The sequence below is a fragment of the Canis aureus genome, chromosome 31, assembly GCF_053574225.1.
Source record: "Canis aureus isolate CA01 chromosome 31, VMU_Caureus_v.1.0, whole genome shotgun sequence".
In the NCBI taxonomy this organism is placed as follows: Eukaryota; Metazoa; Chordata; class Mammalia; order Carnivora; family Canidae; genus Canis; species Canis aureus.
The window spans coordinates 23,358,538-23,381,358 of NC_135641.1; the positions used below are offsets into that span (position 1 = coordinate 23,358,538).

Sequence of the window (22,821 nt, forward strand, 5' to 3'; positions counted from 1 at the left end):
CCCTCAGGAGGGCTCAGTACCCCATGAACACAGTTCCCCTGCGGAGCCCGTCTAACAGTTTTACTTTTTATGTGCAGCACAAAGGCCCCATCTGTACTGGGCTACACACCTAGAGGCCGACATTGCCACGAGAGACTACTCTGAGCGCTACTCTGAGTGTCTGCTGAAGAGCACTTGAAGCCGTCGGCCTGACGGCTCCTTTCTGGCCAGCCTTTCTCTGGCTCCACTTACCAATAGCTGTAGAGGCACTTTTCTCCATAGTTAGCACCGAGAGCCTGCTCGTGGCTACAGGATGACAGCTCCGAGGAGGGGCTGTGCAGCTCCCGTTTGATCTTGGTTGGAGGTGGGGCATGAAGCACCACTGCAATGAGAAGAGGGATGGAGGGGGTGGACAAAGAGAGGATAGCCGATTAACAGGGAGCACAATGCTTTCCTTCTGCAACCCCTGTAACTAGCTGATTGTTCTTGGAAGTCATGTCAAGTCACATGCCAGAGAAAGCCAAACACTTAAACACAGAGCCTTCCATCTAAAACCAATGAAAAGTTCTTTCAAGTTGGAAGTCATCATCTGACACTTTTAATTAACCATGTCTTTTCTCCCCCCATTTTGTTGGTGTTGGGTTTGCTTTTCGCAGAGGCTTTGAAACCCTTAAAATTCCTGCAGGTGTCGGTTCGTCAAGAAAAATGCAGGTGTGATAGAATGTCAAGGGTTGCAGACATGAAGAATTTTGTTTCCAGAAAAGACAAAAACAGCCACAGATATACTGGTAGACATCGCACATTAACTTCCCAGAGGCTTGAAACTGTTCTGGCAAATACATTTCTTATTCAGAGGCATATAAATTAAATATATGACTTTTTAAAAGTCCTTTGTCAAGCAGCTCTACATATCAGTTCTGAGTAAGAAATACTTAATGGCGTTTCAAAAATTTTAAAAGCAAAGGAATACAACAATGGGCCAAACCACAACCTAGCTAAGGCTAACTGAGTTAAGGACGAATCCTTGAAACCTTTGTGCTTGTGTATACTCTGTGCCTTTCCGTCCGACCAATCCAGAAGGGCAGGTTTTCATAACCAATCCTTTCAGAGAAGTGCCAATCACCTCTCCAAAATTGATGAAATAGTACACAGAGCTCTTGCGTAATGTTTGGAAATCAAGTGCATATTCCATATGTGATACTGAGAGGGCAAAGTTTTTCAAACCAAGGTAGCTTTACGTGGTAGCAAAATGAAACAAAATAAAACCAGGTTGGCCTTTTCTGTCTTATCTAGGACTTAACTTGTTTTGAGAGAGGGCATTTTACCCAAAGTAGAAGGACAAACTCTAAAAGATGCTACACCACGGGGTCTGTTTTCTACGTTAAGAGTTAGAATTGCTGCTCTCTGTCCAGCTATCAGGAAGGCTGGGGGAGCGGGGAGTTAAATTTTTTTTTTTTTTTTGAGTTAAATTTTGTGACAGTAACTCTCCACTCTATCGAAAGTCTCTTTAGATAGCTAACCACAATCAGTGCCCTGGTGACCCACTAAAATTTCGATTTGACTCAATGCTTACTCCTAAAACTTAACTAAACGATCATCTGTTTTCTGCTGATAAGACCGAACAATCTTCTGGCCAACTGGTTGCTCAGGTGCCACCTCCAACCACACGTTCAGGTCTCAGGAGTGAACAAACGAGATAGATGCCTCTATCACAGATAAGTTTATAAGCAAAGTCCTGCCAATGGCTGACCGGAAAGGATAGGTTTTTATAATTCCTTTCCTACAGCATGCCAACTGCTTTTCCAAAACACATGGAATAAGTTTGGAACTGGAAGATTATAGTTAGAAGTCCTTAGTCTTGTGATTTTTTGATGGTGACATCATGGCAGCCAAGCCTCAATTGTTATCAAATGTTTTCAGACATTCAGACACAGAAAATGGCTAAGCTTGTTGTTAGAATGTGGTTAGTAAATGAAATGGGACAATTAGACAATCTGACACAGGACAACACTTCTCCAATGCAGTGGGTATTCCAGTGGTTCTCAGCACCCTTCTCTTTGCCATGGCCTTTCCTCTCATTAGCTTTTTGTCACAAAAGTTACGGAAAAATAATGAGGAAAGGTTGATGATGCCCCAGTGTAAGCAAAAGTTATATTACCTTGAAAAATCTCCTTTTTTTTACTTAAAATCATTTATAATCACTATTTTACTTACATTTAGAAAGTAGACCATTATGGTATCACTCAATTTTCTTGTTTCAGGTTTTGGAAATGAATGGACATTTTCACAGTACTGTTTAAAAAGTAACCAGTTCTGCTGACAAGACCAAGACCAGAGGGTAAGCCAAAGATGTCCAGAAAGAAAAATTTGCGAATGGCTTCAGGAACATCATATACCCACGTTGAGAGAGAATCTAAGCTGCCAGCCAAGTCCAATGCCTCGATTTCTTCAAATCTATGCGGTACCCTTAGTGTGTATCTTATTGTTTTGTCTCGAAAGTAAATGGTATATTATCCCACCCCCAAACTGTCTTACACCTGGAATCTTATGCTCTCTACACAAAGGAGGAGTTCAAGAAACAGCTGATGAGTGCTATGGTCTGAATGTCTGTGTCCCCACCCTCCAAATTCATATGTTGAAATCCTAATCCCTAATGTGATGGTGGTGGTAGTGGGAGGCTTTGGGAGGTGATTATGTCATGAGGGCAGAGCCATGAAGTCACTAGGACAAAACAAGAAGAGAGCCTTCACTGGACCATACTGGCACCCTGATCTCAAACTTCCAGCTTCTACAACTTGAGAAATAAAGTTCTATTGTTTATATGTTACCCTGTCTGTCATGTTTTGTTATAGCAGCCTCCATGGACTAACACAATGAGTGACTAAGTGGATTATGTTTCCAATTAATTCTTAACCTTGAAGGCTGGGACTGCATCTACCCTACAAAGCGAGGCAGTGTTAGTCATAAATATTTTTTACGGGACGCCTGGGTGGCTCAGCGGTTGAATGTCTGCCTTTGGCTCGGGGCGTCATCCTGGATTCCCGGATCAAGTCCCATGTCGGGCTCCTTGCATGGAGCCTGCTTCTCCCTCTGCCTGTGTTTCTCATGAATAAATAAATAAAATCTTTAAAAAAAATAAATATTTTTTCCCCAGGAATGAAGAGAGAGAGAGAGAGAGAGAGAGAGAGAGAGAGAAGGAAATGGAACACAGCCAGAGCGAGATTCGAAAGTTTCCCAGATCAGTGACAAGAAAACCATTAAGGGCCGTTGGAGTGGTAAGGAAGAAGGCTCAGCTCTCCAAAGGGACTGCTGGGCCAGAGGATGTGTGAAGGAACCTAATTATGGCATGCATTAGTCAGAGATAGTGGTGTATTTAAAGCAAGGACTTAGAAGCCCAAGGAATGCTCCTTGCTTTCAGTCTGTTCCCTCCTTTGTAAAATGAGATATGTGATGCTGCCTTGAGAAATACAGAAAATGGCACAGCACCTTGCAGATGGTGCTATGATGTTGTGTAATTATACACTGTGCTTTCAAAAATAGAGTATTTAACTTCGCACAGGCATCGCTTCCTAAATGATGACAGAGACCTAGGACTACAAAGGATGGCAATGAACTGGAATGAAAAAGGGTCACGAACTCCAAAGGAAGCTGGAAAAGAAATGCCAAAAAAGTTGACTACGTAAGTTGACAAACATTTTCTACAATTAGAAATTCTGCATTTAAGCTCAGAACTATAGAAAATGGGCCCAGAAAGCCCATGGTGCCCTGACAATAATCCCCAGTGAATATGGATCACCTTTGTTGTTGTAAAGATATCATTCACTCCTCCATCCATTCACCCACTCACTGAGCATCTCCTATGGGTTAGGCATCCTGGAGATGCAGGGGATCAGATGGCATGCCCAACGGCCATGGCCTTTTCTTCGTGGTACGCTCAATTTAGTGAGGAATCGGACTTTGGGCATCATCTCATAGATGCAATCATAGTTAGACCAGGGCCTCACAGTCCACCTCATTCAAGCCCCTGCATTTATAAGGACTGTGAGGCTCAAGGAATCAAAGTAATTGCTCCAAGTCTTGGAGCTGCTGTTATTAGAGAGGACGCAAGCACTTCTGTCATTTCAGTGATCTACTGCACTGACAGAAATGGGAGACATTTCACTCACCCACTTTGCACACTAAAAATAGAGGACATAAACCTTTTTTTTCAACAAAAACAACAAAAATATCACATTACACCTGGTTGAAAGTGCTCTAGAACAAAGAAAAAAAATGAATAAGAACTAAGACCTCTGGAAAAGAACAAGGTAGACCGAAAAGAAAGAGGCAGCAGACAGACCCCTTAGCATTTACTTTGTGACAAGTTGCTCTTACATACATTATTTTATTCGATCTTCCCAACTCAATGAGAAAGGTACTTTTGGTTTCCCTTTTTAGTAGGATGAGAGAGCCCAGGCTCAAAATGTTAAGTCATCTGGCACAGTCTCGGGTCTTTAAGTGGTCGAGGTTCCTACCTAAACAGTGCTTGGTGATTCTATCATATTCTATCTTATTGCCCCCTAGAGAGAATCTGAGAGAAAAAGAAATAGGGGAAGGGATGAAGAAGAAAGACAACACCAGAGGAGAGTGGAAGGATACGTTTTGCCAGCTCTCAGAGTCTGTATCCTCATGTTTACTCTACATTCTCCAACTGGAGGCACATCTGATATACCTGTATCCCCATTCGACTCATCCCTTCCCTGTCCCTAGGCCACTGAAATGCCCAGGATCCCTCCTTCCCTCCTACTGGCAACCAACATCTCTTGACTCCGGTAGCCTCTGCTTCTTATCAGTTCTTGCCTCCCATTCCACCTAAAAGATCTCATTCTCCCTTCTATATTTCAGCTGACCATTATCTTCTACTTATTTAGACAGCTACCTGACTTTGGAGACCAGGTATCTTCCACAGGAGTCACTGGCTGGCCAGAACCCACATTACTGCCCTGGATACCCTCTCCCCAAATGCTCTGCCACTCCTGAAAGTGCTTCTGGACAGTCCCCTCTCAGTGCCACCTGTGAGGCAAGAACACTTTGAGTGAGCTGTCTGGACTCCTAATGAACTGCAAGAACTCTGTTAAGGAACCATATGCAAATAAATATATATGGAAGTCTCTGCTTGTCAGGGGTAGAAAAGACAAAGATTCCTGTCTGACCAGATTTTAGTCCATTATCTGTGAATGTGCAACACAAAGTACAATATATTGCTTTGTAGACTACTATAACACCAAATTAAATCTAGATCAAGGGCAGCCCGGGTGGCTCAGCGGTTTAGCACCGACTTCAGCCCAGGGCCTGATCCTGGAGACCCGGGGTCGAGTCCCACGTCGGGCTCCCTGCATGGAGCCTGCTTCTCTCTCTGCCTGTGTCTCTGCCTCTCTCTGTCTTTCATTAATAAATAAATAAAATCTTAAAAAAATAAATCTAGATCAACTACATTTAACTTTATAGTTGGCTTTGTTATTATGGGAATTCCTTGGGAGATTTTTCTATCTGACACAGTGATCAAAAATCAAGCTGGATCCTTAGCCAATTCAATAAGTCAAAAAAAACAAATAAAAAACAAAAGGATTAGAAAGGAAGAAATATAACTGGCATTAATCACAGGTGGCCTGATTTTGTACATAGAAAATATAAAAGTACCGGGACGCCTGGGTGGCTCAGTGGTTGAGTATCTGCCTTGGGCTCAGGTCGTGATCCCGGGGTCCCAGGATCGAGTCCCACATCGGGCTCCCCACAGGGAGCCTGCTTCTCCCTCTGCCTGTGTCTCTGCCTCTCTCTGTGTGTCTCTCATGAATAAATAAATAAAATCTTTAAAATCGTTTAAAAAAAAAGAAAATATAAAAGTACCCACAAAATAGAAGAATCAATAAGCTAATTTACCAAGATCACTAGCTACAAGCCTAATCTAAAAAAGAACTGTATACATGTGAAATTTGAAAAATAAATTTACAATAGTGACAAGTAACATGAGATACGTAGGCACACATCCAGTAAAAGATATGTAATATGCCTAAACTAAAAACTACAAAGCACAAGAAAATTAAAGAACTCTCAATATATGGAAGGATATATCATATTCATGGGTTGGAAAGCTTAACATTGTAGAGATAGCAATTCTTCCCAAATTTATCTATAGGCTTAATAACCCCACTAAATCTCAGCACTACACAGAAATAAGAATAAAGAAATTACAATTACATTGAACAGCATGGAATCTCACAGATATGCTGAGTAAACGCTGGACACAAAAGAGTACATACTGTGTGAGTCCATTTATGTAACATTCAGAAGGACAGGAAACTAATACATGGTGTGCAAAGTCAGGATGGAGGTTACTTTGAGGGTAGTACTTTTCGGGGGGTACAATGAGTCTTCTTGTCTTCTGATAAGTTCTCAGTCTTGATCTAAATGTTTGTACAGTTTGTGACTGCCATGTATCAATTAAGTTTCTCTTTGCTTGTATTAAGGTTTTTATTTTAATTCCAGTACTATTAACATGGAGTGTTATTTTAGGAAAATATGGAATGCTTCCTGAACTTGTGTGTCATCCTTACAGAGAAGCCATGCTAATCTCTGAATCCTTCCAATTTTAGTCTATGTGCTGCTGAAGTGAGCATAAGTTTCTCATTTTTAAAGAAAGCAGCTCTGTTAAGCAGCATCATTGAGTTTAATAAATACTTATTAAGATTTCTTGTATTTTAGAAAATCTTTCTTCTGTGATGGTATAGAAACAGTTTTCCAAAGAAATAACCCAATTGTTTTGAAATAGAAAAAATAGACAAACTGGCCCATTCAAGAGAAATAATAATTCCCTCTGCTGACAAAATCTGTTTCCTGCCCACAAGTACAGGCTTGTGGACTCTGTCCAAGGCAGCTACCCCATGCCAGTGCTGGCAGTGAACTTCACTATTACAGCACATATGATCAAAACAAAGGAAAACACTTTTGTTGAATGATAGGATGAACGACAGTTTGATTTAAAAGGATTTTTTTTTTCCTTAGAAAGACAAAACCCACCTCGTCTAACAAGCCTTTCCTGTGGTGCTTCCGTAATCACCAAAGTTTCAATTTGCCACTGACTTTGTTGGGAATACATATAGCATTCATGTCGTTGCTGAGTGTTAAAGAAAGTGCTGATCAGTGACACTGCAGTCTGAGAGGGAGACAGACTAAGCCCATTGTTATTTCTCACGCTTCACACACAGGCTTTGCCTACCTACCCCCCTACCCGCGGGGCAGGGGGTCATTGCTCAGGTTTTGTTTTGGGGTTTTCCTCCTCCCTTCTTCAGTTTCAATATTTTCATCCGGGGCAGATTCACCTTCCCAAATCAGCTGTGCAGGCCTGCCCTTGGGGGAGGACCTTATTTGGTCACACTCGATTGATCTTCTTACCTTTCATGGAAAGTTGTGTCTCATGACGGAAGGTGACCAGAATACCCACACCTGCTTCCAAATGGCATGTCCATGAGACTATGTCTCGGGTGGCTAGTTTATGTGTCTAGGGCCTCTCACTGAACTTCTGAATGTGGAATGTATATAGTTGTGGTCAGAGACGTCTCAAGAGTCCAGAGTCATAATTTTAAAGTGAAGGTCTATTCTTGAGCTACTCCCTTTCCCAGCAGCTTTAGGTCACTGTTCCTCTCTTAGGCCACTACCATCCCACCTCATTTCCCTCCATAGTAAGGAAATACGTGCTGTTTAGTTCAAGAAGGCATGGGGTGGGGGAGAGCCCGAGACATCAGCCCATATTGTTCTTTGGTTATGGCAGTGAGTAGACTATAAGGAAAGAGGCAGAGGGAAAAACCATCAAGTAGGACATGTGAATATAAACATAACACTGGCAAAAGAGAACCAAAGAAGCCACCCAGAACGAGTAAGTGTGACCTCTTCTCTCCTCATGTACCCTTAACTTCTCAGAGTGCCCCACTAGCAAAGACCAGAGGGCTTGAAGTCATCAGATGCAGTGTCCCTTGGGACCTACGGTTTAAAGAGCACAACAAAGCCAACAGGCTGACTTTCCAGTATACTGTTGCCTTTCCTTAGCTCTGGCTTTTTTGGACAAATTTTGAGACAAAGTGCAAATAGCCAGTTAGAAAAAAAGAGGTAAACAGACTGAGGCTTACATTTTAAGTTCTACCGTACTACCAGAAGAGGTCAGAAATAGGTCTTTATTTTAGGGCTGAGTAGACTAAAAATTCATTTCAAGCATAAAATATATTCCTAATGTCTCAATATTCTTTGTAATTGCTACAGCACTACTAGTGAATGACAAGAACAAGAGATAATACTCTGTTCTGGGAACCAAGAAGGTTCAAGAGAGATAAAGTAAGTGGATAGGTCCTGGCACTTAAAAAGAACATCTGGGAAAGGAGATGCCTTTTGGATTTCCAAACCAAATAAGAAACATGCTCAAACCCATCAGAAAAGCTCACATTAATTCTGCCTGGCAACAGTTTCCAAAAATAAAAAATTTCAAATGTTATCAAATGTAGTTAGGGGGCACAAGTTCTAAAAGCAGGATTGGAGGAAGTATGGGAGAATGTGCTGTCTTTAATACCCGACACAGCTAACCCTGCTAAGCATAAATTTAAAAATTGAATATAGCAAAAAAAAAAAATCATCCATAAATAGTAAAATCAACTAGTAAGCTGTGCTAAAAAAATTTTAATGATTCCCTCAAAAGCCCTCTCCTCAAACATGTACAAACTATTTCCAACCCAAATATCTCCATCTGACTCACTCTATTCTTTTATACTAGTATTTAAGGTCAGTCCAATAATGTGGATATAAGAGTGAGACAATCAGCAACATAGGACATTTCTGGACCTAAGGCCAGCATTTCTGTGTGTTGTTTCTTATATATCCTTTACGTAACCTTTAAAAATGTACCCCCAGGGGCACCTGCGTGGCTCAGTCAGTTGAGCAGCCAACTCTTGGTTTAGGCTCAGGTCCTGATCTCTCATAAGACTGTACCCACCGTTGGCCTCCACGCTTAGCATGAATTCTGCTTCAGATTCTTTCTTCCTCTCCCTCTGCCCCTCCCCCCGCACTCCCTCTCTCAGATAGATAAAATCTTAAAAAAAGAATTTATTCCCCAAAAGTCAACAACTACAAAAAAACTAAGACCCTTCAAAAAAATATCAATGTTACAGGAAAAAGAAAAAAAAAAAAAAAGGACAGAGTGTTGTAAAGAAGATAAAAGAGACAAAAATAAATGTAATATGGGATTCTTAATTGAATCCTAGATCAAAAACAGTATTAATATCAGCTATAAAAGACATTTGAGGGAAAACTGGGGGAATTCTGAGTATTACTGTATAAAAGTTAATTTTCCTAGGCTATGTAGAATATTTTTAATCTTTGTGGAGATGCACACTAAAGTATCTGGGGGTGAAATATCATGTCTGCAATTTATTTTTGAATGGTTCAGAAAGAAAAAAATAATCTACACACAGAGAAATGAAGCAAATGTAGGACTATGTTTTAAAAATCAGTAAGAGGGTGGTGCCTGGGTAGCTTAGTCGGTTGAGTCTCTGACTCTTGATTTCTGCTCAGGTCATGATCTCAGGGTCATGTGATCGAACCCGTGTTGGCTCCACGGGAGTCTGTGTGGGACTCTCCCTCTCCCTCTGTCCCTCCTGCACCACTTGCTCTGTCTCTAATAAATAAATGTTTAAAAAATAAAAATAAATCAATAAGATCCTCTATTCCATCTCTTCTGAGATATTTGGAGAAAAAAAATATGCCTTTGTCTTATGATTGACTAATAGGTCAAAAGTAGATGTGCTAAGAACTTCAAAACCATGCATTCACACATGAAAAAAGCCACCCTGGCCCATTATCAAATTGGAAGGATACTATCCTATTTATCCTTTACCATGTTTGGCTAATACAGCCCCAGAATCTAAACTTACACAAAGACAAATGTTGGTCACACTTCAATGTCTAAGTCAGTGATTCTCAAATACTTTTTTGGCCCTGGTCCAATTAGAAAGGAGAAGGGAACACTCAAGAGAGGCCAGAATGAAAAGTGCCACTGCTATCATCATGACTATGGCCTGTGGCCGCCTTTACCATTGCCTGGATAAAAAGACAGTAATTACACAAGTACAAAATATTAACAAAAGTAAAATCTACCAGTAATTCCACATATATATTAACACACACATAACAGAAACTAAAACATATGCCCAACTCAAGATCACAAAGCATTCTTGGGAAAAAATGGAGAATGTCTACCCCTTGTAAATATATATATGCACAACAGCTTTAGAACATTACCAGAACAGCTGGACAACTCCTTAGATTTTATCCCCAGAGTCCTCAAGAGGACACAATGTAGTCATCAACAATCTGTGAAGGTTGGCAGAATTAAAAAGAATTAAAGTCCTTTTCCTTGAGGTTCTCCTTTGTTCTCTTCCCTTTAAGCAGCTGGTTTGGCTCCTTTCGTCCGTAAAGGCTGAGCAGGGCCAGGAGTAGCAGTTTGAAATGCATGGCCTTGGCTTTTGGTGATCTGAGCCTTGTGGAAAAAAGGCACACGTTTCTGAAGGCCCAGATTGGACCAACCTAGCTTACCAGGCTAGATCAGAAAGGAATATGGACTAAAGACGTATGTTGTGTTTTAAAAGTATGTTGGCTTGAGAATCCCCTGTGCATTTATGTTTTGGGAATCCAGAGTGGCAGTGGGACTCTGGAGTCGAATTGAAGCCCTCCACACAACTAACAGGAAATAGGACAAATCTCTGGTATAGCCAACACCTATGTGAGCATATACAACACATCGGGACTAAGATTTCAGGGCAGACTCATTCTGCAATCCCAAACTGTAAGAACAGCTGTAGGGCAGCCCAGGTGGCTCAGTGGTTTAGCGCCGTCTTTGGCCCAGGGCATGATCCTGGAGACCCGGGATCGAGTCCCACATCAGGCTCCCTGCATGGAGCCTGCTTCTCCCTCTGCCTGTGTCTCTGCCTCTCTCTCTGTGTCTCCCATGAGTAAATAAAATAAATAAAATCTTTAAGAAAAAAAAAAGAACAGCTGTAACTGTCCTGGGCAAAGTCCTACATGAAGAAAGCAAGGCTTCCTCTCTGGGATAGAATTTGGGATCAGTAGGTACAGGGAAAGTGGTCTTTAGGCCTGGCACAGTGGCAATATTCAAGATTTTAGATTGGTGGTTAATCATGGTGGTAGTGGTAGGGGTTATAGTGTTGATTACTCCAGGTTATTTTTTCCTGCTTGCCTTGTTGGTAGTTGGGGACCAAAGGACTGAGTATCATCACTCTGGTGGTATACTTCTAGGCCATGGATATAGAATCAACCATGAGGTAGCAGAATTCATCAATTAACAATTATAGAAGCCCTTCCTGTATGGCCAGTATTATCTTCTGTACAATAAATATCTCAAGAGCCAAATTAGGAACTGATAAAGCGAGTTCCCGGAACATCTGGCTTCAGGAATCAGATTTCTTCTATGCAGTAGGAAAAACCTACAGTCAGCGAAAGAGAGGCTTCAGGAATTATTGTGTGGACCAAAACAATAACAACAACAACAAAAAACCCAAACCCATTCTATTTTTCATGACTTAGAGCTAGAAACTTGAGGTAATATAATAAGCTCAAGGAAAAAAGTCTCTGACCTTGCTATCATGACACGGACTATGGGTAAAGACAGATGCAACAAACAGGATTAGGGTTACATTGGTATTTGGAAAGGACCAATCCAAAAGTGAGATTCAACGCTTATGATCTTGCATGAACATGGCTGGGGAATACCAGATTGAAAGAATAACCAGTGAAACCAGAGCCAGGTCTTGCTAAAGAAAAAGAGGTGAGGGAAGAAGACACTAGTTTTTTGCCCATAAGACAGATGAGGTTATACCAAGTATTTGGAAATTCAAGAGCTGGAAACTTTTTGGGGATGGATGCAAACTCAGGAACCATGTTGGTGAGCTCCTATCAACAATAAGAGGCACTTACTTGAAAGATGGTATGGAGAGTACGTCTCCAGAGAGCCCACTCTCAACTTACAAGTGGGGTGCCAGGAAAACAGGGTTAGCAGGGACATCAGAACAACTTCAGAATTCTGAAAATGGAAACCCAGAGGCCTTGATACAAGAGTTAGAAATTAAAGGTTGGAAAAGCAGCTTAAAAAAGCACTGGCCCAACTTTGAAATGTATAAAGAGCATTAGTGAAAAGTGGTATCTGAACTATCTCTATGTGGTCACCTGCAAAGACAGTAGAATTCCTCCCAGGATATAGGAATTAGAAATATTTTTTTTTTCTTTTCTTTTTTTTTTAATTTTTATTTATTTATGATAGTCACAGAGAGAGAGAGAGAGAGAGAGAGAGAGAGAGAGAGGCGCAGAGACACAGGCAGAGGGAGAAGCAGGCTCCATGCACCAGGAGCCTGATATGGGATTCGATCCCGGGTCTCCAGGATCGCGCCCTGGGCCAAAGGCAGGCGCTAAACCACTGCGCCACCCAGGGATCCCCAGGAATTAGAATTATTGATAGAATTTCTCCCACCTAGGTTTTAAATTAGACAAAAGAATGGATACCATGAAGCAGTTAAAACCATGAAGCCAAGCTCTGTAAGCCTCTCTTCCATTTTCTGTTTACCCTGGATAACCCTAAATCTCTGCTATGGACTGGAGCTGACAGCAACATGGGTCTAGATGGTGCCATGGATACTTTTGGAGTTTGCAGAACTTTGCTTTCTCTGGGGAAATGCTGGCTGTATATAGGATTGCCATTGGATCAATGACAAGATGGTGCAGTGCTCACACCGGCTCTGGGAAAGTACAGGGTTTCTAAATTTTGTTTCATATAGGGCTGGTGTTATGGCATTTTATGCTCTACTGCTCCCTGGAATGTGGAATATATGACACAAGACAGACTCAGCAACAAAGAAACCCAGCTTTAAAGATGCAAGATCACATCTGCATTTCAGCTCAAGGGTCTTCTGGGTTGCAGCTTGTTAGACCCCCAAAACAAAGCCCTTCTGGCAAGGGCAAAGGTAGGAAAAGAGAAAAAAAATGGTGGTTTTATACTTACAAAAGGATTTAAATTTCTGTGATTGACTTGACAAGGGGTACGCTTCACAAGAAAGGGCTTTATTGGGGGTGTTTTTCTATTGTTGGAATCATACTATTTGAACTATAATGTTTGTATCATTGAGCGACTTAATGTAGTGGGGAGGGGAATGTGATGATCTGGAAGTTTGCTTCTGCTAGACTCAGCTTAATGATTGCAACATCCCCCCAAAAGTTTCCTCCCTCCTCTCCCTCCTCTTCCACTGTCTCTCCCAGCAATCAGCCATGGCAGCAGCTGGCAGGCAGAACTAGCACATGGTATCCCAGAATCAAATCACCAGCTGAAATACTATTGGTCAGAAGATGAAAAACTCAATCCTGCCCATGAAAGTCAGCTTGAGAGGTCACTGTGTAACGTACAACTGCAACCCAGATGGAGAGATAGTATCGTGCAAGCTGACCACTCAGAATATGGGGGGGCACCCTTGCCTCCAGGGGTCTCAAAGCTTTCCTTGGCTCTTTACTCTCCCTTCAGAGAGGAGAAAATGTGACCCAAGTCAAGGATGACACCCAGTTTCTAAAAGAGAGACTGTGTGGGGTTAGGGGTAACAGCTTTCGCTAGGAAGAGTTAAAGTGGTCCTCAAGGCTATTTGCCTCTACTGTTGCAAAGGGCTGGAAGCTGCTCCCCACCTCCAAAGGCTGAGTGAGCCGTACGAAGAGCTCAGGGTAATAATGGGCCTGTTGTGGGCGTTAGAAGCAAGAGTCCTCATGGCTGACCTATAGTTCAGGGGCAAATTTGCCAGGGTATAAAAGGTTGGCTGATCATGTCTTCCCATGGTCATCAAGTAGGAGGACCAGTTGCTAAGCAGAATTTGGGATACTGACCTTGCCCATTCTTTAGCTCAATCAGTACTAATAACAATGACACAGGTGATTTTTGAAGGTTTCTATTCTACATCAGGCTAAAATAGAAGGAAAGAGATTCTTTCAATGAATCCTCCTTAAGAGAAGTGGTCATGTTAATCAGGAGCCTACTTTTTTTTTTTTTTTTTTAAGATTTTACTTATTTATTCATGAGAGAGGCAGAGACACAGGCAGAGGGAGAAACAGGCTCCCCGCAGGGAGCCTGATGCAGGACTCGATCCCAGGACCCTGGGATCACGATCTGAGCTGAAGGCAGATGCTCAACCATTGAGCCACCCAGGTGTCCAGAGAGAAGCCCACACTGGACACAGGGTATGAATCAGGGATGTGCAGACTCTGAGGATGGGGAACTATGGATGTGGGAAAGCACAAATGTCTATCCAAGAATACTCCCTCTGGATCTTGGTACAAAATCGCAAATCTTTCAGCGTCATTTCCAAATAGAAAACCTCTGTTATCAAATCGGGGAAATAATTTAACGCCAATGGTAGCAGAGAGGTGTGGTTTGGGTTTTTTTTTTTTTTTTTTTTTTGGACCCAGATGAACAAATTCCAGATTCACTTCAAGTTCACACTCTCCACATCTCAGTATTTTTGAAATGGCTCGGATCTGTGCAGTTTCTTTTCTTCGAAGGACTCATTTACCCTAACAATTTAGGATTGTTACTTTAGAATTTGAAATTGGAAACTCAGAGGCCTTGGAACATAAGAGTGAGAAATTAAAGAGAGGACAAGGAGCTTCAAAAGCAACTGGCTGAACACTGAGGTAGGGCTTGTGTCTTTAACTGCTATGGGGCTCTTCCACAAAAATATTTTGTACAGAATGAATATACCTAGTTGCATCAATGTGTCACATCCCCAAATTTGTGGGCAATTGGAGGAACCAGAGCATTTGACAGTCGAGTGTAAGGCTTGTGTGAGTGTACAGAGCTGACTCAGAGCAGAGTCAAGATAAAAATAAGTGGTTCCTCTGGCTTTGAATGAACCACCCCATTTCGACTACCACAGGCTGGGACTTTTTAGACACAGCCTGGAGAGCTGGCTTCCACCTGGGGCATTTGGTTACTTTCAAGCTTAAGAGACTAGCAGGATGAAAAGGTGACTGAATGGCCTGCTTACCCCGAAAGGAAAATCTGAGCATTATTCATACTAATTCCTTTCCTGGGGCAGCTGTTCAAAGAATTTTAATATTCAACTTTTACCAATATGATAGACAACTATTTATTTGATTTTCACTTGCGAGAAACAAGTCTAAAGAGAGCCTTTGTGGTCGACATGACAGGATGGCTTCCTCTACTGTGGGCCTTACGTCAACCACAGACCATGAAGTTACCATTAAGGGCTGCTCACGGGGATTGGGGGTGGGGGGAGAGGACACAGGACACAACATCATCAAGAAAAGGGGAAACAGGGCATTTTTCCTGAATGGTGAAAAGAATGCCAAACGAAACCATCTTTAACATCCTTCCTATAATTTATTCCCAATTTACTTGATTCTCCTCTAAACTGGCATTAAAGAAAAGTGTTATTAATACTGGAAACAGGACTTAAGCACTGTGGAAAATTTTATCTTTGACTTCAAACTTAAAATCTGACAGGAGAAAAATCCAAACTCCAGAGAAATTAGGGAAATCAGCTCCTCTGAGAACCATTCCTCTATTTATGGCCCTCCTCCTAAAAGCAGAAACTCGGCAAATGTGTCAATGGTGTCTACACCGTGACTTATTCTCTAGCACATGTAGTCTTACTGGGAAACATAGCATTACCCGCATGAAGTCTAAATGTAGCCTAGGAAGACTTGGCTTGTGTATGTGTTTAAAGGAGGAATCAGAAAATGAGAACTAGTCCTAACTAGTTTTTTCCTACTTATCTCTAAGGTCATCCCAAGGACTCTCAGAACTCCGGTTTTGAGATCCTCTGCTTCTGAGCAGTTAGAAGCTAGTGTTGGAGGCTGTTGAAAGGTGAGGTGGGAAGGGAACACGAGAGACTATGTGGTATACAGAATACATTCACCAAGTTCTGGTTGTGTGCAGAACTCTGCTACGGCTGCCGCAGATACAAAGAAACGTAACACAGGGGTCCTCTGCATTTGGAGCCACTTATAGTGAAGAGAGATTGTTTCCTGTTTTAACAAGAATGTAAACTGAGAAGCAGGGAGTGAGTTTAATATTTGTCAAAATACAGAGGACATTAAAGCCCTATGTGGCTTTTTCCTTATTCCTCCAGAAAGATTCCATAAAGAGTGAAGAAAATGGAAAGAGAGTTGAGGGGCAGAAATCTTCGGACTTGAGGTATCCGTGGGCATGGAGTAGCTACCCCTACTAAATTATTCTCCATTTAGATTCAGATTAGGACAGTTGGGGTAGGCATTCCAGGATCTGGTCCTTACTGTGGGAGGGCAGCCCCCCAAGGAGACACATCCCCCCCTCCTTCTACCTTTTCTATAAAAAAGTATAAAGGACCCTCATTAAGTGCCCTTTCAGGCAGTCACAAAGCATTTCCAGGCACTCAGCTGAGAAGTGTTTCTGTAAGCTGAAGTCCTCCTCAGCCCCTTCTGGAAAAGCACAAATATCAGCATCCTCTTACACAGCTGATATCTAGGGTTACCTCCTGAGAGGTTTCAAACTCTCTCACAAAAGGACAATCTGCCCAGGCCTGTTTTTTGTTTTGTTTTGTTTTTTGTTTTTTTTTAATAGGGAAAGGAAGACATTCTTGTAGGCCCTTGTCTTTTCCTATAGAGAAGGAAATATTTCAGGAAAAACAAAACAAAAAAAGAACAAAACGAAAAAAACCCAACCACCTTAAAGCGAAACACAAATGCAAACAGCCTCATTTCAGGTGCGAGGATGAGGACCAGGAATTCAGAAGAGCTCTTTAAAACACTGAGAAGCTGCATTGAATCATTACTACTGAGTTGTGTTTTGCTTTTTAACTAATTGTCCTTTTCGTGCTTATCCCATGGCCCTGGTCTAGCCCACACAGCCCTTTGGGGGAGGCGGGAGGTGTCTGTGAGCTGCTGGCCAAGACAGAGGAGAATGTTTCGAATGGTTGCAACAGAGGTAAGCATATCCCTAGAACCTGACCTCATTTGGGGTGAGGAGGCCCTTCTGGTTATGGGGTTGCTCAGAGGCTGGGTTCTTTCTGGCACTTCCTGGGATGTTCATCTGAGGAGGCTAGGCATCTGAGGAGTGCCTGGCGGAAGGGTCACAGCCAAAGCGAGGCTCCCCCGTAGCTGAATAACAGTCTGGTAAGTATCATTTTAAAATGACATGTATCCGACCACAGTGGGAAATTAAACAGGACAGAGAAGGCCAAGGAGTAGGGAAATTACAGCTTTGTCATTCCCAAGTCAAAATGTAAGCAGAAGCAAGAGATCTGTGCGCTGCAGCAGACAAACACCCGATCCTCAGGCCTGGAGTCAAGGCTGGAGCTTGCAGTGGAAGAGCAAGCAGGAATCTTCCATGGGAGCTAAAGCCACAGCCCCACTGCAAGCGGGAGATAAAAGGGTAATATCCTCAGATCAAGTCTCAACACCTCTCTCTCTGGGGAAGCTGAACCACCCTCTTCTATTAGCACCCCCTTTAGACAGCTACAGTGTAAAATGGGAGACAAAGAGAGGAGGGCGGCCTCATGGGTCAGTAGCAGCCCTCCCTCCGAAGCCCAGACCATTAGCTTGGCAGTTGCAGGGTTAAAGCCAGCACTTAAAAGAAAACTGGAACCCCATTAAGCCCAGGCTCATTAAGCCCAGGCTCGGAGAACAGGGAGCAGCAGGGAAGCCAAAGGAAACTAATTTTGGAGGTTCTCCAAGCTGCCAATCACAAGCATATTTCTAACAGTCCCAGTGTTGTTTGAGTTGGTTGTTTTTCCACAGGCTGCACAATAGGGTCTGGTTATTCATTGAAAAAGTCTGCAAGGGAGCCCCGCCCTCCATTCACAACCAATTTGGAATGCTCCATTCAGGCCGGAGGGGGACTCAGCAGCTCAGCTCGCCGGGGCGGACCGAGCAGAGCCCAGCTGTCGCCACAGGGACGCTTGCTCGCCCAGCGCGCTGTGTTTATGTAAGAAATTCAGACACTGCAGGCGCCGGCCTGCTCTGCACCCTCCCTAACATTCGGATGGCCGAGCCCCTGGCTCAAATCTGCAAGGATGTGCAAGTCAGCTCCGAGGAAGGTCGGCAAGTGCCCTCTGGCACAAGGGGGGGAAGGCAAAAGAAAACTGTCCCGTGCTGCCCGGTTCAGAATCCAACTGTAGCTACCAGCAAAGAGAAAAAGACTTCCCTGGTATTTCTCCTGCCCCCCGGGCAAGCTGGTTTGCATTAGAGGACACCTCTCTATGGAAGTCAGCCTTTCCAGACTCCTTGCTTTTCCATTCACTGCCAACAGCTACATGGGGAGCCACCTGGCATCCTCCCCAAGGGAGAGGGTCTCTGGAGACACCACTCGATTCTCCGGCTGCAGAGGGGGGGAGGGTGCGAGCTACCTATTATGAACAGCTTCACAGTTCCTCTACCGGCTTCACATCCGGCTTGAAAGGTTTATAATCTCCCCCAGCCCCCCACCCCCACCATGCCCATGCGACATCAAAAGGGAAGAGCATGGATATGTTGGGGTTGGCGGGTGAAATCTACTCCAAGGACAACGCAAAGTACAAGGCTAAAAACTGGTTTGGTTTCTTGGAGATTTTTTTTTTTTTCCCAAATCTTCAATAATTACCCTGAAGAAGATCTGATGAAGCCAGTCTGACAGCCAGGGTTTATTTCAAGAAAAGCATACTACTTTGTGAAAACCAAATCCAGGAGATAAATTAGCTCTTGGGTTGTTTCATTTTTTTCATAACAGATTTGGCTATTTTCAAATATCTTCTGTTTACCTCTTCTCATTGCCTGCCCCGCCCCGCCCCCCCCCCTCCCCGCCCCAACACTAGTGAACTCAGATGTGACTCAGGGAGCATTTCTCTCTATAGTGTTTCTGACCACAGAATCCCCACATTCAACGCCTTGGCTGCTCTGCAGACCAGTGGCTAACTTATCCTGCTCCTGGAGTCTTTGCGCTCTGTGCTGCAACTTTCCCCCGTGCTTCCTCCTTCTGGGCAGGGGAGCCCTCTTTATTTGCCTTGTGGGGGTCTTCTCCATGAGAAGAGCTGCTACTTCATAGCCAAGCCTATCGGAGTACTTACATCACGGTTACACACACACACACACACACACACACACACTCACTCACTCACTCACTCTCCCTCCCTCTCTCTCATAAGCACCCACCGCAAATACACTATGGACCTAGTATTTTGCCCCTCCTTTAAGCTGAGCCTCTTAGAGGGCTGGGACAATGATAGAAACTGACGACCAAAGCCTCTGTTAAATGAGCTTGATGAGTTCACAAAATGAATTTTTAAAAAAGCAACCTAATCCGGTACTGGCATCAGCATGCCTGGCGCTTGTCCAAGAGCTGGGAGCTGCAACATGACAAGACTCTGAGCTCCTTGGATTCCAAGTGGAGAAGCACCGTGTGCCAGGGCACAGATGGGGCCCAAGCTGCCTCAAGGGCAGCCATGCGCCTGAGAGGGGGCTGTCAGCCTCTGAGCCTCGTTGTACTTTACCACCATTAAAACTCGAAAAACATGTGGAGGGTACAGTCTCTTGGTAGAAAACCACACATCCTACCCAAGCCTACTACCACTAACATTTTTCCTGGGGCTGAAATTCAAAAGATGATACTTCTAGATGGTAGAAATGAGCTGATAATACAAATCCTCAGCTTTAGAGAGCTACCCATGTTTTAATCCCATGAAAGTAAAGAATGCTGAAAACGAGATAGATGGTAAGGTCTTGAATGATTCCAGGTTTTTGTTACCTCTGGCATCTACATAAGTGATCTGCCTGGGGCAGACACACATGTAATTCCCCATCCCAAGTCTTTCTTGCCAAATGCAAAGGACTGGAAAGGTTACTGGGTTTTATTAGAGGGCTAAGAGCAGAAAGACATCAAAGAGGAAGAGAGAAATTCATTGTTTTTAATAAGCCTAACTGAATTAAAGTTAGAGAAAATAGATTTTGTGTGAACATATGGCTCTCTTAGATAAACGGGAACTCCAGGTCTTGGATCCTTAAGAGTCCTGGTCAAAGGATCTTGGAGGCTATCAAAACAGGAAGGATTTCAAATCACTTAGCACTCTCCCAGTGGAAGTTAGGGGGCTAGCTAACAAAGACTCCGAAAGATACCCTGTAGCCTGGAGTCAAACGTCCTCTCCCTTCCACTGTTCTCTCCTGGCTTTCCAGAACAGTACTCTTCTGCCTTCTACCTTCTCTAAAAAAGGACAAACTGATAGCCCTGACTCCCTCAACTCTCTTACTTTCAAAGTGCCTACTGTTACTTTCTAACCTTCCAAACAAAAAGACTTTGGGACAGTCTTTTCAAATAGAAATGGCCCAAGACCACAGGGCAAGTTAACAAGAGTTTTGCTACAGGCTGGTCTCTGCCTCTACTCTATCAACTTCATATGTAGTTTTAAAAAAAAGAAAAGAAAAGAAAAGTCCAGTTGAATCATCTCATTTTAAAACAGGATTAAGATCAATGTGTTTCAGGCTCAAGGGCTGCCATAACAGTTAATTCTATTTCCCCGGCCACCTATTGCAATGTATTTATGAAAAGTCGATTTTATCAGTTAATTAGCCAGTCCTTAGGAAATTACTAGTACTTCCTCCAGTCGGTCCATTCTTTTTGAAACACAGATCTAAAAAAGAACACTTCAAGGGGAAAATAAGGTCATTTGGATTTTCAAACAGTTCTCTAAATTATATTTGCTATGGAGGTCACGGTTTTAAAATAAGATTTTTATCATGCTTTTTCCTCAGTGTAAAATAGTTTTGTTATTCAAGATGCTATATTCACAATATCACAAATGAGATTAAAAAATTAATCTGAAATCTGCATTTAAAAAAATACTATTTATGTATACTAAAGTCTAGTAATACTGTTAAGTGCCCAGTCAATCCAGAAAAAATTAATGTAAGCTCTGCCTCCCAGATCTAAAGCATTTTGAGTTCCAATCTTAGCCACCATTTTGATTTATAGTTAAGTCTATGAAAATGTATAGTAAAAGTGTGACACATCTAACCACTGACCCAGATTTCCAGGTTTGTAGGTTCCAGGTTTGTATGTTAATACACATATTTAGTTACACACACATTTATATTATTCAAGATATATATATATATACACACACAGTTTTTATCTATATGCACACTAATATGTCTTATAGGAAAGATGTCAGTTTTATAACTTTGTTTAATAGGTCTCTTCCAAATCCTAGATGGAAAAACTCACAGCACCAAGATATTTAATAAGTTTCTCAGGATCCTGGAATGAAGAGCACTGACATGTCAGACTGGGTGGCCAACAGTCTCCCTATATCTTTCCCGAGGGCTGGCTCCAGGTCTTTGAAATAATGAGGGAGCCTGTGGAACACACCTGCACATGCCAGTACCTGGCTCTGCAGCTTTGTGAGAGGTTCTTTAAAGATCATATTTTATAATTTTTCTTATTTCACCTATCCCCTCCCACTTGCCCCAACTCACCAGTCAGTAGCTCCAGTGGGGACCATGTATTATCCCCTCTATAAAATGAAGGGGTTGGGCAAGACTATTTCTACAAGGGACTTGCAGCTTGAACCATCTGGGATCTTCAAGGTTACTTCTCAGGACCAGGGAATAATGGGTCCAATTGGTAGATCCCCTATGGTCTACAGGTTGCACTTTCTGTTCCACTGAATTTGACCTTTAAAAATTTCCAGAGTGGTGGGGGGGGGAGGATACTTTACTAATGTCTGTATTTGTGAGGTAAGGGAAAGTCTATACAGCTAGAAGTAAGCAGAGTATTTCTGTAGGACTTACAAGAACAATGGTTTCATTTATTCAAATCACACTTAGAAGACTATGGATGGGAACCCAAATCTGGAAAACTGACAAAACATAATCTCTTTAGAAGCTGAGCTCATAGCACTTACTGAAAAAAGTAAGCCATAATCCTCAAAACTGACATTCTAAAAAAAAAAAAAAAAAATTACCCACATTACTTTTCTTTTTCTCTCATACATAAACACACACAGACTCTGCCTCTGCCCCCCACCTCACACACTCACACACACACACACACACACACACACACACACGATAATTAATCAAATCATCATTAAAAGGGCAGGAAGATCAGTGTGGCAGGCCACAGAAGAATATCTGTTATAAAGGCTTTCGCTACTGCAGGGAAAAGGTCTGCCTTACTGGGCAAGTGCAAGTTTGGTTTACAGTTCATTGATTGGCTGATTCAAATCAACTCATAAGGTTTTATTAAATCTGAATGAGTTTCTCCCCCTCCCCTGGAATAATCATGGGCTCTTCCAGAAGGTGACTGCAGTGAAAACAGATCATCAACCCAAGGCTGTGAGATGTGCTCACAGAGAAGTCTGTCCAGCCTCAGGCTTTGCCAGCTCCCTTGCATCTACACACTGTCACTCACAACTGCAGCCAAACCCGTTACACATAATGGTAAGGATGAACGGCTCAAGTACATACCACCCTGTACTTGTATTCTTACTTAACCTCTAAGACAAGCTGATCTATTTGAAGCTATCTTCTTAAACCTCTATCTCCCGAAAGAAGAGTCAGAGGGGGGAAAGAATTATTAAAACACTTTTTGAGGCTACTCAACCATCTGTTTTATCCTTAAAGGACAGGAAAGCTCAACCTTAAGAAGTTAAAGCAAAAAGCAAACAAAGTAAAAAACACATCACGCTTGGTAAGTAGAAATCTCTCTCAATGCATCTCCATTTTAGGTAGGCATGGCAATTTAATTAA

General features: G+C 42.6%; 1 protein-coding gene and 1 non-coding gene across 2 annotated transcripts in view; both read right to left on the reverse strand.

The window, feature by feature from the left end:
- Nucleotides 1–22,821, reverse strand: part of ETV5 (ETS variant transcription factor 5) — a 59,321-nt gene that overhangs the window by 30,759 nt on the left and 5,741 nt on the right. Inside the window, exon 6 of the mRNA XM_077879991.1 lies at nucleotides 232–361. Coding sequence (XP_077736117.1) covers nucleotides 232–361 — 130 coding nt within the window. The remainder of the gene's footprint in view (nucleotides 1–231; nucleotides 362–22,821) is intronic.
- On the reverse strand, nucleotides 6,532–6,635 carry LOC144302785 (U6 spliceosomal RNA). The gene has a single exon (XR_013369842.1). It is a non-coding gene; the product is annotated as a U6 spliceosomal RNA (small nuclear RNA).